Source organism: Rutidosis leptorrhynchoides, chromosome 2, assembly GCF_046630445.1.
Source record: "Rutidosis leptorrhynchoides isolate AG116_Rl617_1_P2 chromosome 2, CSIRO_AGI_Rlap_v1, whole genome shotgun sequence".
NCBI classification, from domain to species: domain Eukaryota; kingdom Viridiplantae; phylum Streptophyta; class Magnoliopsida; order Asterales; family Asteraceae; genus Rutidosis; species Rutidosis leptorrhynchoides.
The window spans coordinates 23,624,750-23,637,538 of record NC_092334.1 but is presented as its reverse complement, the minus strand read 5'-3'; the positions used below and the strand labels follow the sequence as shown (position 1 = coordinate 23,637,538).

General features: G+C 37.1%; 1 protein-coding gene across 1 annotated transcript; it reads right to left on the bottom strand.

The window, feature by feature from the left end:
* Positions 1-9,816: 9,816 nt before the first annotated feature.
* Positions 9,817-12,789, bottom strand: LOC139887700 (receptor-like protein Cf-9 homolog). The gene is made up of 2 exons (XM_071870766.1): positions 10,016-12,789; positions 9,817-9,895 (listed from the first exon to the last, which is right to left on the bottom strand). The coding sequence occupies exons 1-2, from the start codon at positions 12,787-12,789 to the stop codon at positions 9,817-9,819; spliced, it is 2,853 nt and encodes a 950-aa protein (XP_071726867.1).

Genomic DNA, 12,789 nt, shown 5'->3' with positions numbered 1-12,789 from the left:
GATGCAAATGACCCTAACTTCAAATTCAGTACAATCTCCAAGTCTTTTTTTGGGTGTTAAATAGTTTCGGCATCTTAACCTGCAAAATTTGAAGCATCTTTAACTTTTGAAAGTTGCTAATTTTAATACTCTTAACATTTACTGTTATTCAAAGATAAAATACACACAAATATGATGCTCTAAACTAACATTTTCACTACGTTTTTGAGGAAGCCTAATCCAATAACTAATAGTTACAACATTTGCTGTAAACTTAATACAAAATTGCTGAAATAGTCCCTGTGGTTTGTACCAAAACGCTGGTTTAGTCCCTGTGCTTTTTTTTGATGGATTTGGTCCCGGTGGTTTGTAAAAGTTGCTGATTTAGTCCCTCTGACCGACGGCCATCAAAAAATGCCGTTAACTCCAGTCATGTGCCAGACATGTGAGGGTATTTTCGTTAGTTTCTTTCATTTATTTACAATATTGCTGAAATGGTCCCTGTGGTTTGTAACAAAGTTGCTGAATTGGTCCCTGTGGTTTTCAAATTGAGCAGGTCGTCACTTTCATAAGAACACAAAATCAAAATCTGGATTCATAGTAAATTGAGCTCGAAAATCAATTGAAACCTCATCTATATGCCGCGACTAACATGTGTTGTGAAGCAACTTCCATCAAAACACCATGAAATTCCTGAATTCGATCAAGAACAACTCGTATCCTTCTTTATGAACTTCAAAATTAAAAAACAAGATCTGATGTTGTTTAGCATATGAATCCTTCACAAAAGTGGTTGCAAATGTATCCACAAACACTCGACAATCATCATCCAGACTTGAGTCATAACAGAAATTACGAATTTGAAGGATGAAGATTCGATTGACTTTTTATACGAATCTTTGACTCCAAAATTCAAACTCGATACATTAAATTGAGATATGAGATTGTTCATACACCTTCATGAGATGAAAATAAACAACTCTGCACTTTTACTTTTCTCGATTTCATTCTGAAACGATCCGGAGCTCAAGTCACCATGACTTTCTGAAGAACGATGAACTCGATATCAATTTGCTCAAATATGTTGTTGTAGAACTGAAGTTGTGATCGATGAGGTTTAGAAATTGTATTAGAATCATGTTGTGGTAATCAATTAAAGTTAACACTCAATATATGAAGATTTGGATTTTATGAGCTATGAACATTCATACGATTACTGTAGGAGGTAGCTTGAATCTGATTAAGTGACTTTTGTGAATTATGTAAACTGAATCTGAGATTGAATAAACTAAAATGAATGAATGATCTCAGACAGTGTTGATGTGAGGAAGATAGAAATTTTGGGGATAAAGATTTCAGCAATTTTGTTGCAAACCACAGGGACCAATTCAGCAACTTTGTTACAAACCACAGGGACCATTTCAGCAATATTGTAAATAAATGAAAGAAACTGACGAAAATACCCTCACATGTCTGGCACATGACTGGAGTTAACGGCAATTTTTGACTGCCGTCGGTCAGAGGGACTAAATCAGCAACTTTTACAAACCACCGGGACCAAATCCATCAAAAAAAGCACATGGACGAAACTAGCATTTTGGTACAAACCACAGGGACAATTTCAGCAATTTTGTCTAAACTTAATGTGTCTTTTGCATCTTGTACATGTCATTTTTTTTTACTTACTGTTGCTTTGTCACAAAAAGGGTCTGTTGCCATATTTAATTTTTTGGTTGATCGCATATCTTAATTACCTAATTTTGATCCGTTTATGTTTCACCAGCTTCATTTATAGCAATGGCTTTTTCTTACATACATAAATACATTACCTTATGACCTATTATCAAACAATTACAGCTTTTGGATGAAATAATTAACAACCTAGCATCAAAACAATGACAAATTATTCATTTATTCATATTTTATCATACTTAAGGTATATTTATATTCACGTGTTTGTTTTGTATCACTCTAATAAACACATATGTTTCATTTATGTTTGTATGTTGATTAACATAAATGTATTAAGAAGAGTATCTGCTTTAAAAAAAATTAAGAAGAGTATTTTGTTAAACAATCATCTATGCGTAATCCCCGCCAAGTGGCGGGTTATAAACTAGTTATTATTAAAAAGGGATCTTTTAATTCACTTTTTCTGGAAACGCCTTTTGACAGATCTTTTGGGGTTGAGTGTTTATCTTCACAATTCATCCCATCCCCTTTGATTTCACTCATCTGATTAGGGTTTATTCCCTCCTCTCTCATCGGTTCTTGTAAACACTCGAATCTATTATGATTCATTAGTTTAATTCTGGCCAAGTTACAGTGATTAGGGTTCACCCTAATCACTTTAATCGATTGTTTTGATGCGAAATTAGGGTTTGAAGGTTTTACCTTCACCCATTTGTTCGATTTTTGAGATAAATTAAAGGTTGGGTTACCTCTTTTAGTTGCCGTTGAAGGTGACCGTTGGTTGCCGCCGGTGACTCTATGATTGCTGTCGGCTCCCTCTGCCATCATAACTCTGCCTGGTTTCGGTTTGTGCCACCAATTGGGATACCCAAGAAGCTTATAGCAGTTGATTATTGAGTGTCCTTGGATTCCACAATAAACGCAGCTTATAGGTTGTGGTGGTCGATGGTGATTCATGGTGACAACTTTTGATGGTTTACATAGCGCACTCAGGTAACTCTGATCATTTGTGAATTGAAGTTGTTCTTGGTTATTGGCCAAGCTGCCGTCAATATTTGACATGGTAGCTTGGTGTAATAAGGTTTCTTGTATTTGCATCTTAAGCTACCGTCAATTTTGACATGGAAGCTTATTCGGGTAAATGATTGAAGCTTAAAAACGAGTGAATGGATCCTAGATCTTCACGGTTAGCTCTGATACCATGTTAAGACTAAGAATTGAAAGCTGAATTGTTGTAAATAATTGATCAGTGATTGTTTTTTTTATTAACTGAATTGATTGATTACAAATACAAAGTGTTAATTTATACACTTGAGCTCCTAACAACTATTTCTACTAAAGGAATGGATCCAATTGACTTTTGGAACCCCTTTTAACATTTAAGGAAATATGGATGTTGGTAGATAGCACTTGTAGCCGTTGAATGCTTGTATGCAGTCTTGTGATGAACTATAAAGGGAAATAATGAAGTTTGACTTCTGATCCCAAAAGTCAAAGTTACCCAAAAGTGGTAACTTTGTATTGTTGCTGTATTCTAACACAACTGTTGAAGTAAAGCTCTGTCTAAAAAGGTTGATATCATGAGTCAATAGCTGCCAAACCGACTTTTTAGCTCGGTAAAAAATAGTAGATGGGCTTATGTAAGCCGTTTTCAATAATTATTTGGAATGATTTTTTATGGTACTCTTGTTTTGTTATTTTTAGTAATAATTTGATTTGATTTAATCAAGCTTTTCTCTTATATTATTATTATTATATAAGTATAAAGACCAAACAATTAATTTTTATTAAAGGCAAACTTACACGTACTCCATACCCTAACATTTTATAATAACTCGGTAGAGAGATTAGTACCTAATACGTAAGTATTAAACTTTGATACCAAAATCACATGAATAAATGGATAAGTAAACGGATAAGTGAAATATCTAGAATTCGTTCAATTCGTGTTTATCTTTATGATTCGGAATGCAACAGTGAAGATGATGATGAATATGAATGAAATGAGGACGATGATTACTGAGATGATGATGCTGTAACGAAGATGATATGAATGCAGTAACACAATGATCTACTCACAACAACTTGTCACATTCATTTCATGATCAAGGATTACATGTGAGAGGGAAAGGAGAGGGATTATAGAATGTGTGTGTTTTCCAAGGTACGGGGGAAATGGGATTATAATAGGAAACTTGTAATTGTGGAGGATGATGGCTATTTACATTATTTGTGATTACAAGGCTAAATGCTAAAACATATCTAAGGACAAATTAGTCATTTCCCTCTAAAGGTAGAAAGGACATTTTACATTTACAAATCGCATTAATATTTTGGTGCTAACAATAACGTTTTTCCTATTTAGGTTATTTAGGAGGGTAACTATGTTAAAATGCAATGCAAATTTAGATAATATGGAATTAGTAATGTGTGTAAATATCTAGATATTAAAATGTAAAAGAAATATCTGGATATTAATGAGGAAAAAATCTAGATGTTAAAATGTAAAAATCTAGATATTTTTATGTGGTAAAAATATCTAGATATTTATCCATGGAAAAATCTAGTGTGTAGAAGTTTTCATGGAGTAGTATAAATATGGGTGGTGATTTCATTTGTGAGTAAGTTGTGAAAAGAGTGAGTTGAGAAGTAGAAAAGAAGTAAGAAGTGAGAAGAGTGTGAGTAGAGAAGAAAAACTTGTAAGTAAGTAATATTGTAATTGTATTTTGTATTAATAAAAGTGTTCTTTGTTAAGTTTCCCGGTTAAGCATTAGTTTGTGTTTAAGTTCTTAGTGCACTTGTGTTATTTTTATTATATGGTCGGCTCTGCCGCCTAAGTGATATATGGTCGGTTATACCGCCTGAATGATATATGGTCGACACTGTCGCCTAAATATTATTGTGCACTAAGGATTTATAAAATTAAAGGCTAACCAACGTCAAAGTGTTGGTCTAGTGAGTGAGTATAACCTAGGTCCTCTATAGTGGGTGTGTTGGGCTCGTAGAAGCTTCCAACAATTGGTATCAGAGCGGGTCGTTCGGGATCATTGCTAGTGGAGGTACTCATCAGTAAACGTTGGACGTTTACATCGACTTGTTTTCACCAAGGCTCTAAGGGAGATTCTGTCGGAGCACAGTTAGGAACTGTGAAAGCTCATCGGTTAGGGACCAAGCTTATTGGACGCTGGACGTCATGATGGCAGATCTTGCAAGTACGAGCAGTGGAATCAAGAGTCTCAATAACCACAACTATGGTTATTGGCGGACTTGTATAGAATCTTACCTACAAGGACAGGATTTATGGGAAATAGTTGCTGGTAATGACACAACGCCTCCACCGAAAGAAAATGCTGAAGCCTTGAGAAAATGGAACATCAAGGCCGGGAAGGCTTTATTTATATTGAAGACTACAATCGAGGAGGATCTATTGGAGCACATCCTGACCAGAAAACACCAAAGGCAGCTTGAGAAACTTTTGAAAAATTATTTTCAAAGAAGAATGAAGCACGCCTCCAGCTCTTGGAAAATGAGCTCGCAGGTATCTCACAAGGAAGTCTATCTATTTCTCAGTATTTCACCAAGGTGAAATCTATTTGCTGTGAGATATCTCAACTTGCTCCTGAAGAGAAAGTGGGTGATGCAAGGATGAAGAGAATTATCATCCACGGCTTAAGATCCGAGTATAATGGATTTATAGCCGCTGTAAGAGGATGGCCTACTCAACCATCATTAATAGAGCTGGAGAATTTATTGGCTAATCAAGAGGCATTAGCCAAGCAGATGAATGAAGTAACCATAAAAGACGGAGAAGATGCACTCTTCACCAATAAGAAGAAAGCAACATCTCGAAGACAAGAGGCAATGAAAGAAAGTAAGACATATGGGTGGAAGGGTCACTCAAAATCAAAAGGAAACACTTCAGGGGGAGCTCAACAAGGAAGAAGAGATCATCGCCAACAATACGGGAAAAATGATAAGAGAAAGAATGGTGAATGCTTCAATTGTGGCAAGAAGGTTCATTTTGTTCGAGATTGTAGATTCCCCAGAAGGCGAACTTTCGAAGGAAATGTGGCCGCCGCAAGAGATGAGAAGAAAGAGGTCACATTCGAAGCATCCATTAATGAGGAAACTTGGGATGCAGAAGCAGGACTCTCCGTTGAAGCTGACATGGATGATCAAGCTCTTGCAGCATCCTTAAAGTCAAAAATAAACTACAAAGATGATTGGATCATTGATTATAGGTGCTCAAATCATATGACCAATGATGAGACGAAGCTGCAAGAAATAGATGATTACAAAGGAAAGAGAGTCGTGTTGACAGCCAACAATTCAAGGTTGTCTATTTCTCACATTGGAAAGACAATAATTCAAAGTGAAGGTGGATTTCATAATCTCCAACTCGAGAAGGTGTATCTTGTCCCTGGCCTAAAGAAGAATTTACTGTCAGTAACACAATTGACAGCAGAAGGGAAGTATGTGCTCTTTGGACCAGAAGATGTGTCCGTATTCAAGAGAGTGAAGGTGGTTGGCAATCCAATTATGCAAGGAAGAAGAATAGAGTCGGTCTATGTAATATCTGCTGAAACAGCATATGTGGACAAGACTCGAAAGAATGAGACGGCTGATCTGTGGCATGAACGTCTTGGGCATGTGAGCTACAACAAGTTAAAGGAGATGATGGTAAAACACATAGTAAATGGGCTTTCTCAAATTGATATCCGAACATATACAATATGTGCTGGATGTCAATTTGGAAAAGCTCACCAATTGCCATTCAAGGAGTCACAATATCAGTCCAAGACACCACTAGAGCTCATACACTCAGATGTTTTTGGCCCAGTGAAACAAACATCACTTGGAGGCATGAAGTATATGGTGACATTCATTGATGACTTCTCAAGGTATGTGTGGGTTTACTTCATGAAAGAAAAGTCGGAGACTTTTCAGAAGTTTAAAGATTTCAAGAAGAAGATAGAAAGGGAGCTCAATAATAAGATTAGGTGCTTACGCACAGATAATGGAGGAGAATATTTATCGACTGAGTTCAATATGTATCTTGAGAAGCACAAGATCAGAAGGCAATTAACTTGCCCTAATACTCCACAATAGAATGGAGTGGCAGAACGTAAGAATCGTCATCTTGCTAAAACTTGTCGAAGTATGCTTCATGGTAAGAATGTACCAGGAAGATTTTGGGCCGAATGTATGAGGACGGCTTCATACGTGATTAACAGACTCCCACAAACAAAGTTGGGCCATATTTCACCGTATGAAAGATTATGGAAGATCAAGCCAACCGTCAACCATCTCAAGGTTTTTGGATGTGTATGCTACGTCTTCGTGCCAGGTCATCTACGAAGCAAATTTGATAAGAAGTCAATTCGATGCATTTTTGTCGGTTATGATGAATCAAGAAAAGGATGGAGATGTTGTGATCCAAATACTGGAAAGTGCCATACTTCAAGAAATGTGGTATTTGATGAAGCTTCTTCATGGTGGTCACCACAAAAGATAGAGCTTCCAGAATCTCATAAATTAGAAGAAGTCCCAGAAGAAAGAGAATAATGTGAAGAGCACGTATTAGATCCAACTAAAGAAGGAGAAGGGTCGTACTCTAAGGAAAAGAGTCCATGGAAAACTGGTGTACATCAATCTATATCCGAGGAGGTTCGTCCAAGCCAAAAGGAAGTCGAGGAGCATGCACAAGAATTAAGGAGATCAACAAGGCCGAGACAACCTAATCCAAGGTATGTCAATGCTGCTCATGTGGATGAATCAATACCTATTGAGCCTTCTACTTATGAAGAAGCAGCACAAAGTCGAGAGTGGCAGAAAGCGATGGAAGAAGAAATTAATGCACTAAAAGAAAACCAGACATGGAGTTTAGTTCCAAAGCCAAAAGATGTAAAACCAATATCTTGTAAATGGGTTTACAAGGTGAAGACTAGATCAGATGGCTCCGTTGAAAGGTATAAAGCTCGACTTGTTGCTAGAGGTTTTTTTCTCAACAATATGGGTTGGATTATGAAGAAACGTTTAGTCCAGTGGCGAAGATCACAACAATTCGAGCTCTACTAGCTTTAGCCGCTAGTAAATCTTGGAAGTTGTGGCAGATGGATGTCAAGAATGCTTTCTTACATGGAGAACTTGACAAAGACATTTATATGGAGCAACCAAGAGGCTTTGAGAACAAGTTCCATCCTGACCATGTCTGCAAATTAAAGAAAGCACTATACGGCTTGAAGCAGGCTCCAAGAGCTTGGTACGGGAAGATTGGCGAGTTCTTGGTACAAAGTGGTTTCACAGTTGCTCCTTCAGATTCTAGTTTATTTGTGAAACAAGATCAAGGAAAACTAGCCATAGTGCTAGTATATGTAGATGACTTAATCATCACGGGAGATCACTATGAGGAGATCCAAAGAACAAGAGAGAATCTGTCTATCAGATTTCATATGAAGGAGCTTGGAGAACTCAAACATTTTCTTGGACTCGAAATAGAGAAGAAAAGAGAAGGATTATTTCTGGGACAACAGAAATATGCGCGAGATCTTTTACAAAAGTACGGAATGCTTAATTGCAAACCTATCTCAACTCCGATGGATCCGAATACAAAACTACGAGCCGACGAAGGAAAAAGTCTTCAAGATGTTACCATGTATCGAAAGTTGGTCGGAAGTCTTATTTATCTCACATTAAACCGACCAGACATATATTATGCAGTTGGAGTGGCTAGTCGGTACATGAGCAATCCAAAGAAGCCACACCTTGATGTTGTAAGACGCATCTTAAGGTATGTTAAAGGCACTATTAACTTTGGCATTTTGTACAAGAAAACAAAAGAATGTCACGTGACTGGATATTGTGACGCTGATTACGCTGGAGACTATGATACACGACGATCAACAACTGGATACATCTTTAGTCTTGGATCGGGAGTAATATCATGGTGCATCAAGAGACAACCAACTGTATCCTTATCAAGCACCGAAGCAGAATACGATCGGCAGCATCAGCAACACAAGAAATTACTTGGTTGAAGCAGCTAATGGAAGATCTTCATCAATCAACAGATTATCAAGTAAAGCTTTTCTGCGATAACCTATCAGCTATACGTCTAGCAGAAAATCCAGTCTTTCATGCGAGAACAAAACATATAGAAGTGCACTATCACTATGTTCGCGAAAAGGTTCTTGAAGGGAAGATCAATATGGTGCCAACAAAGACAGATGAACAAGTTGCAGATATATTCACCAAGAGTTTAAGTAAACCAAAGTTTGAAAAATTCAGAGAAGCACTTGGAATGGTCTGCAAGTCACCAATGGAAGAAAATTTGCATTGAGGGGGAGTGTTAAAATGCAATGCAAATTTAGATAATATGGAATTAGTAATGTATGTAAATATTTAGATATTAAAATGTAAAAGAAATATCTGGTTATTAATGAGGAAAAAATCTAGATGTTAAAATGTAAAAATCTAGATATTTTTATGTGGTAAAAATATCTAGATATTTATCCATGGAAAAATCTAGTGTGTAGAAGTTTCTATGGAGTAGTATAAATATGGGTGGTGATTTCATTTGTGAGTAAGTTGTGAAAAGAGTGAGTTGAGAAGTAGAGAAGAAGTAAGAAGTGAGAAGAGTGTGAGTAGAGAAGAAAAACGTGTAAGTAAGTAATATTGTAATTGTATTTTGTATTAATAAAAGTGTTCTTTGTTAAGTTTCCCGGTTAAACCTTAGTTTGTGTTTAAGTTCTTAGTGCACTTGTGTTATTTTTATTATATGGTCGGCTCTGCCGCCTAAGTGATATATGGTCGGTTATACCGCCTGAATGATATATGGTCGACACTGTCGCCTAAATATTATTGTGCACTAAGGATTTATAAAATTAAAGGCTAACCAACGTCAAAGTGTTGGTCTAGTGAGTGAGTATAACCTAGGTCCTCTATAGTGGGTGTGTTGGGCTCGTAGAAGCTTCCAACAAACTATTTTTAATCAATGTACACCATCTTATAGGTTCAACGTGACCGTTTCTGACTCTGATCCTTTTTACGACCACCACAAATAATACTTCTAGCCAGGTTTGAATATGAGATGTCCTATGAGGATATTAGAGACCTCAATCACTAAGCTATATAAGAATACAATTGTCAATTGGATAACACATTATCATCCCGTGACCAAGTAAACTCATCAACACATGTGATAACATACTTACACTCAAATGGCCTAAAAATGGGGCATAAATTAAAAAGTTACTACTATAACAGTGCATAAGTAATAACCTGCATAGGAAAGGCATTTCACATAACTTTTGTAAACTAATCTCATTTCATGTTACACAAATACCTTCTCATGGTTCGGCTCTTCAAGATCATATGCTCTCCAACATCATCAACAATCTCATTGAACCACTTTTCTCTTCTCGTCGTCAACATCATATATCCTATTACTATTCCGAGTGGAGTTCCACAACTGTATCCTAACATCACTGCCTTCCATGTAAATCCACTCTCTTCATCTCCATCTGCTTTGATTTGTGGTTTGAGTGACCCCTCACACTTCTTAGGCAAAGGGAGCCCACAAAGTTTCTCATTCCCTTCAAACGAATTCCCTTCAAACGTGCTGAACTGTGATCCTTTTGGAATGCGACCCACGAGATGGTTTTGAGAGAGATTTAAGAACGCGAGAAATGTCAAGTCTGCAAGGCTTTGAGGGATCTCTCCTGTGAGTTGGTTCCAAGATAAGTCTAATGATTCCATCTCCGATAGTTTCCCAAGACTAAATGGGATTCGACCAATGAGATTGTTGTGAGCTAAGTTGAGCAGTATCAATGAGGTAAGACTTCCGATAATCTTTGGGATCTCTCCTTCAAATTTATTGTTTGATAGATCAATAATTGTGTAGTCAACGAAAATTTGAGGAATAGATCGCTCCGCCCCTTTCGACACTGTAATAATTGAATAATAGTCGCCACCAGATTCCAAATATTCTAGTTTCATATTGCTTTTCGTCACATACTTCATAGCATTAAAATTTTGAAAATATTTAGTTGGTAGCTGACCGACAAACTCATTATAAGATAAATCAAGAAGTAGCAAACTTGGAAATTGAGATTCGACTGTCGATGAGGCTACAATGGAACCGCTAAGTTTGTTCGATTTAAGGATAAGAACTTGCAACTTTGGAAGATCTCCTAACCATCCAGGGAATGTTCCATTTAAATGGTTGTTTCCGATATCAAGTACTTTCAAAAACCGACATTTCGACAACGAGCGTGGAATCTCCCCATCTAACCGGTTTCCATTTAAAAATAGCCCCTCTAACTGTCCACAGTTCTCGTATACATTTGGAATAGTACCTTGAAAACGATTGTTCCCCAAATTAATTGTAATGGCGGAGATAGTAACGTCTCCCACACACGATGGGATCACTCCACCGAAGCTGTTATTGGAGATATCTAGATATCTTAAATTGCTCATGTTGCAAATGGATCGAGGAAACCGTCCTTGAATTGTGTTGGACTTTAGATACATATAATGTAATCCCTCCCAAAGAAGCTGAGGCAAGCCTGTTATCGAGTTATTTGAGAGATCTAAACCTATCAGCCCATTTCCACCAATCTCAACAGCCCATTCAGGAATGTCGCCTCGAATAAGATTATTAGATAGATCTAAGTATCTAAGATCTTTCATGGCTCGTAAGGACTCGGGAAACACCTTTACGTTGCAAAAGGCCAAATATAAGGCTCCAACACCGGGGTTGGCATAACGATTGATAGTGTTAGTCATGACAGATAAACCGCTATTGGAAAGCATGAGTCGTGTAAGGTTTGTGAGGCTTGATAACACTGAATCCAACTCCCATTCACCTCTAAAATTATTAAATGAAAGGTCTAGGTAAATGAGGTTGGTGAGTTTCTGAAACGTATGTAGAATGGGTCCTTGATCAAGTACATCAATCCGACCATCGAACTGATTATAGCCGAGGGATAGTTGTTTTAGTGATCGAAGAGGAAATGAATCAAACTGTACGGTTCCACTGAACATATTGTTATGGAGTATTATGGATTCTAAAGAAGGAAGATTCTTAAACCACAAGGGCAATGATCCATTTAGCATGTTATATGACAAATCTAGAAAAGAAAGTTGCTTAAGATTGACTAAGGATTTCGGAAGAGACCCCACCAAACCACATCGCGAGAGAGATAAGTAATTCAAAGATTTGAGATAACCGATTGAATCGGGTATCTCTCCTGATAATTTGGTGGACGAGAGATCTAAAATCTCAAGACGAGTGACAGTGCTTGTGTTAATTGTAGGAAACGGACCTGCCAGATTCTCGTTCCCTGGTAAGTAAAGTTTTTGCAATTGTGGAAGATTGAAGATATTACTGGGTAATTTTCCTTCCAAGCCAGTCGAACTAAGATCGAGTGATTTCAAAGAAGTGATATTAATGTAGGTAGGTAAAGCCCCAAAGATGTTAACTTGAGCAAGAGATAGGTGTTCCAAAGAAGTAGAATTTTCAAGGAGATTGTTCAAAATGTAAGGTTCCATTTGTAAATCAGACCTAAATATCCCAGATAGATCAAGAGACTCCAATTTACTAAGAAGTGTGATCTCTGATGGGACTCGACCTGACAAAAGACATCCAGAGATATTGAGATATGTAAGACTGTTAGAAAACCTGCCGATTTGAGGAGGAAGTTGAGAACCATTAAAATCATTGAAAGCAAGGTTGAGACTCTTAAGATGAGGAAGATCGAAAAGTGACGTGTTGGGATGGATGGAACCTTGTAGCATACCACAACTAAGATCGAGGCCAATAACGTCACCTGTGGAGTGGTCGCAAGTGACTCCGTTCCAATCACAACAATCTGTACTTATGTTCCAGTTCATCATAATTGGGCGATAATTGGAACCAAGCAAATCTTGACATAGAGAATATTCATTTGGAAAACTGATGGAAGAAAGATTTTGTTTAAAATGAAGCAAAACAAGAGTCTGTGAATCAGAACATCTATGGGTGTTAATGGAAGAAGAATATGCGGAAGTGAAAGAAGCAACAGATATAACAAAAAATAAAAGAGAAATGAAGGGATTATTAAGCTTTGGATAGCTCAT

Coding starts and splice junctions, on each gene's coding strand:
- LOC139887700 (XM_071870766.1), bottom strand. CDS start 12,789: ATGAGCTATCCAAAGCTTAATAATCCCTTCATTTCTCTTTTATTTTTT. Junction 9,896..10,015: donor AAGAGCCGAACCATGAGAAG/GTATTTGTGTAA, acceptor CCCCATTTTTAG/GCCATTTGAGTGTAAGTATG.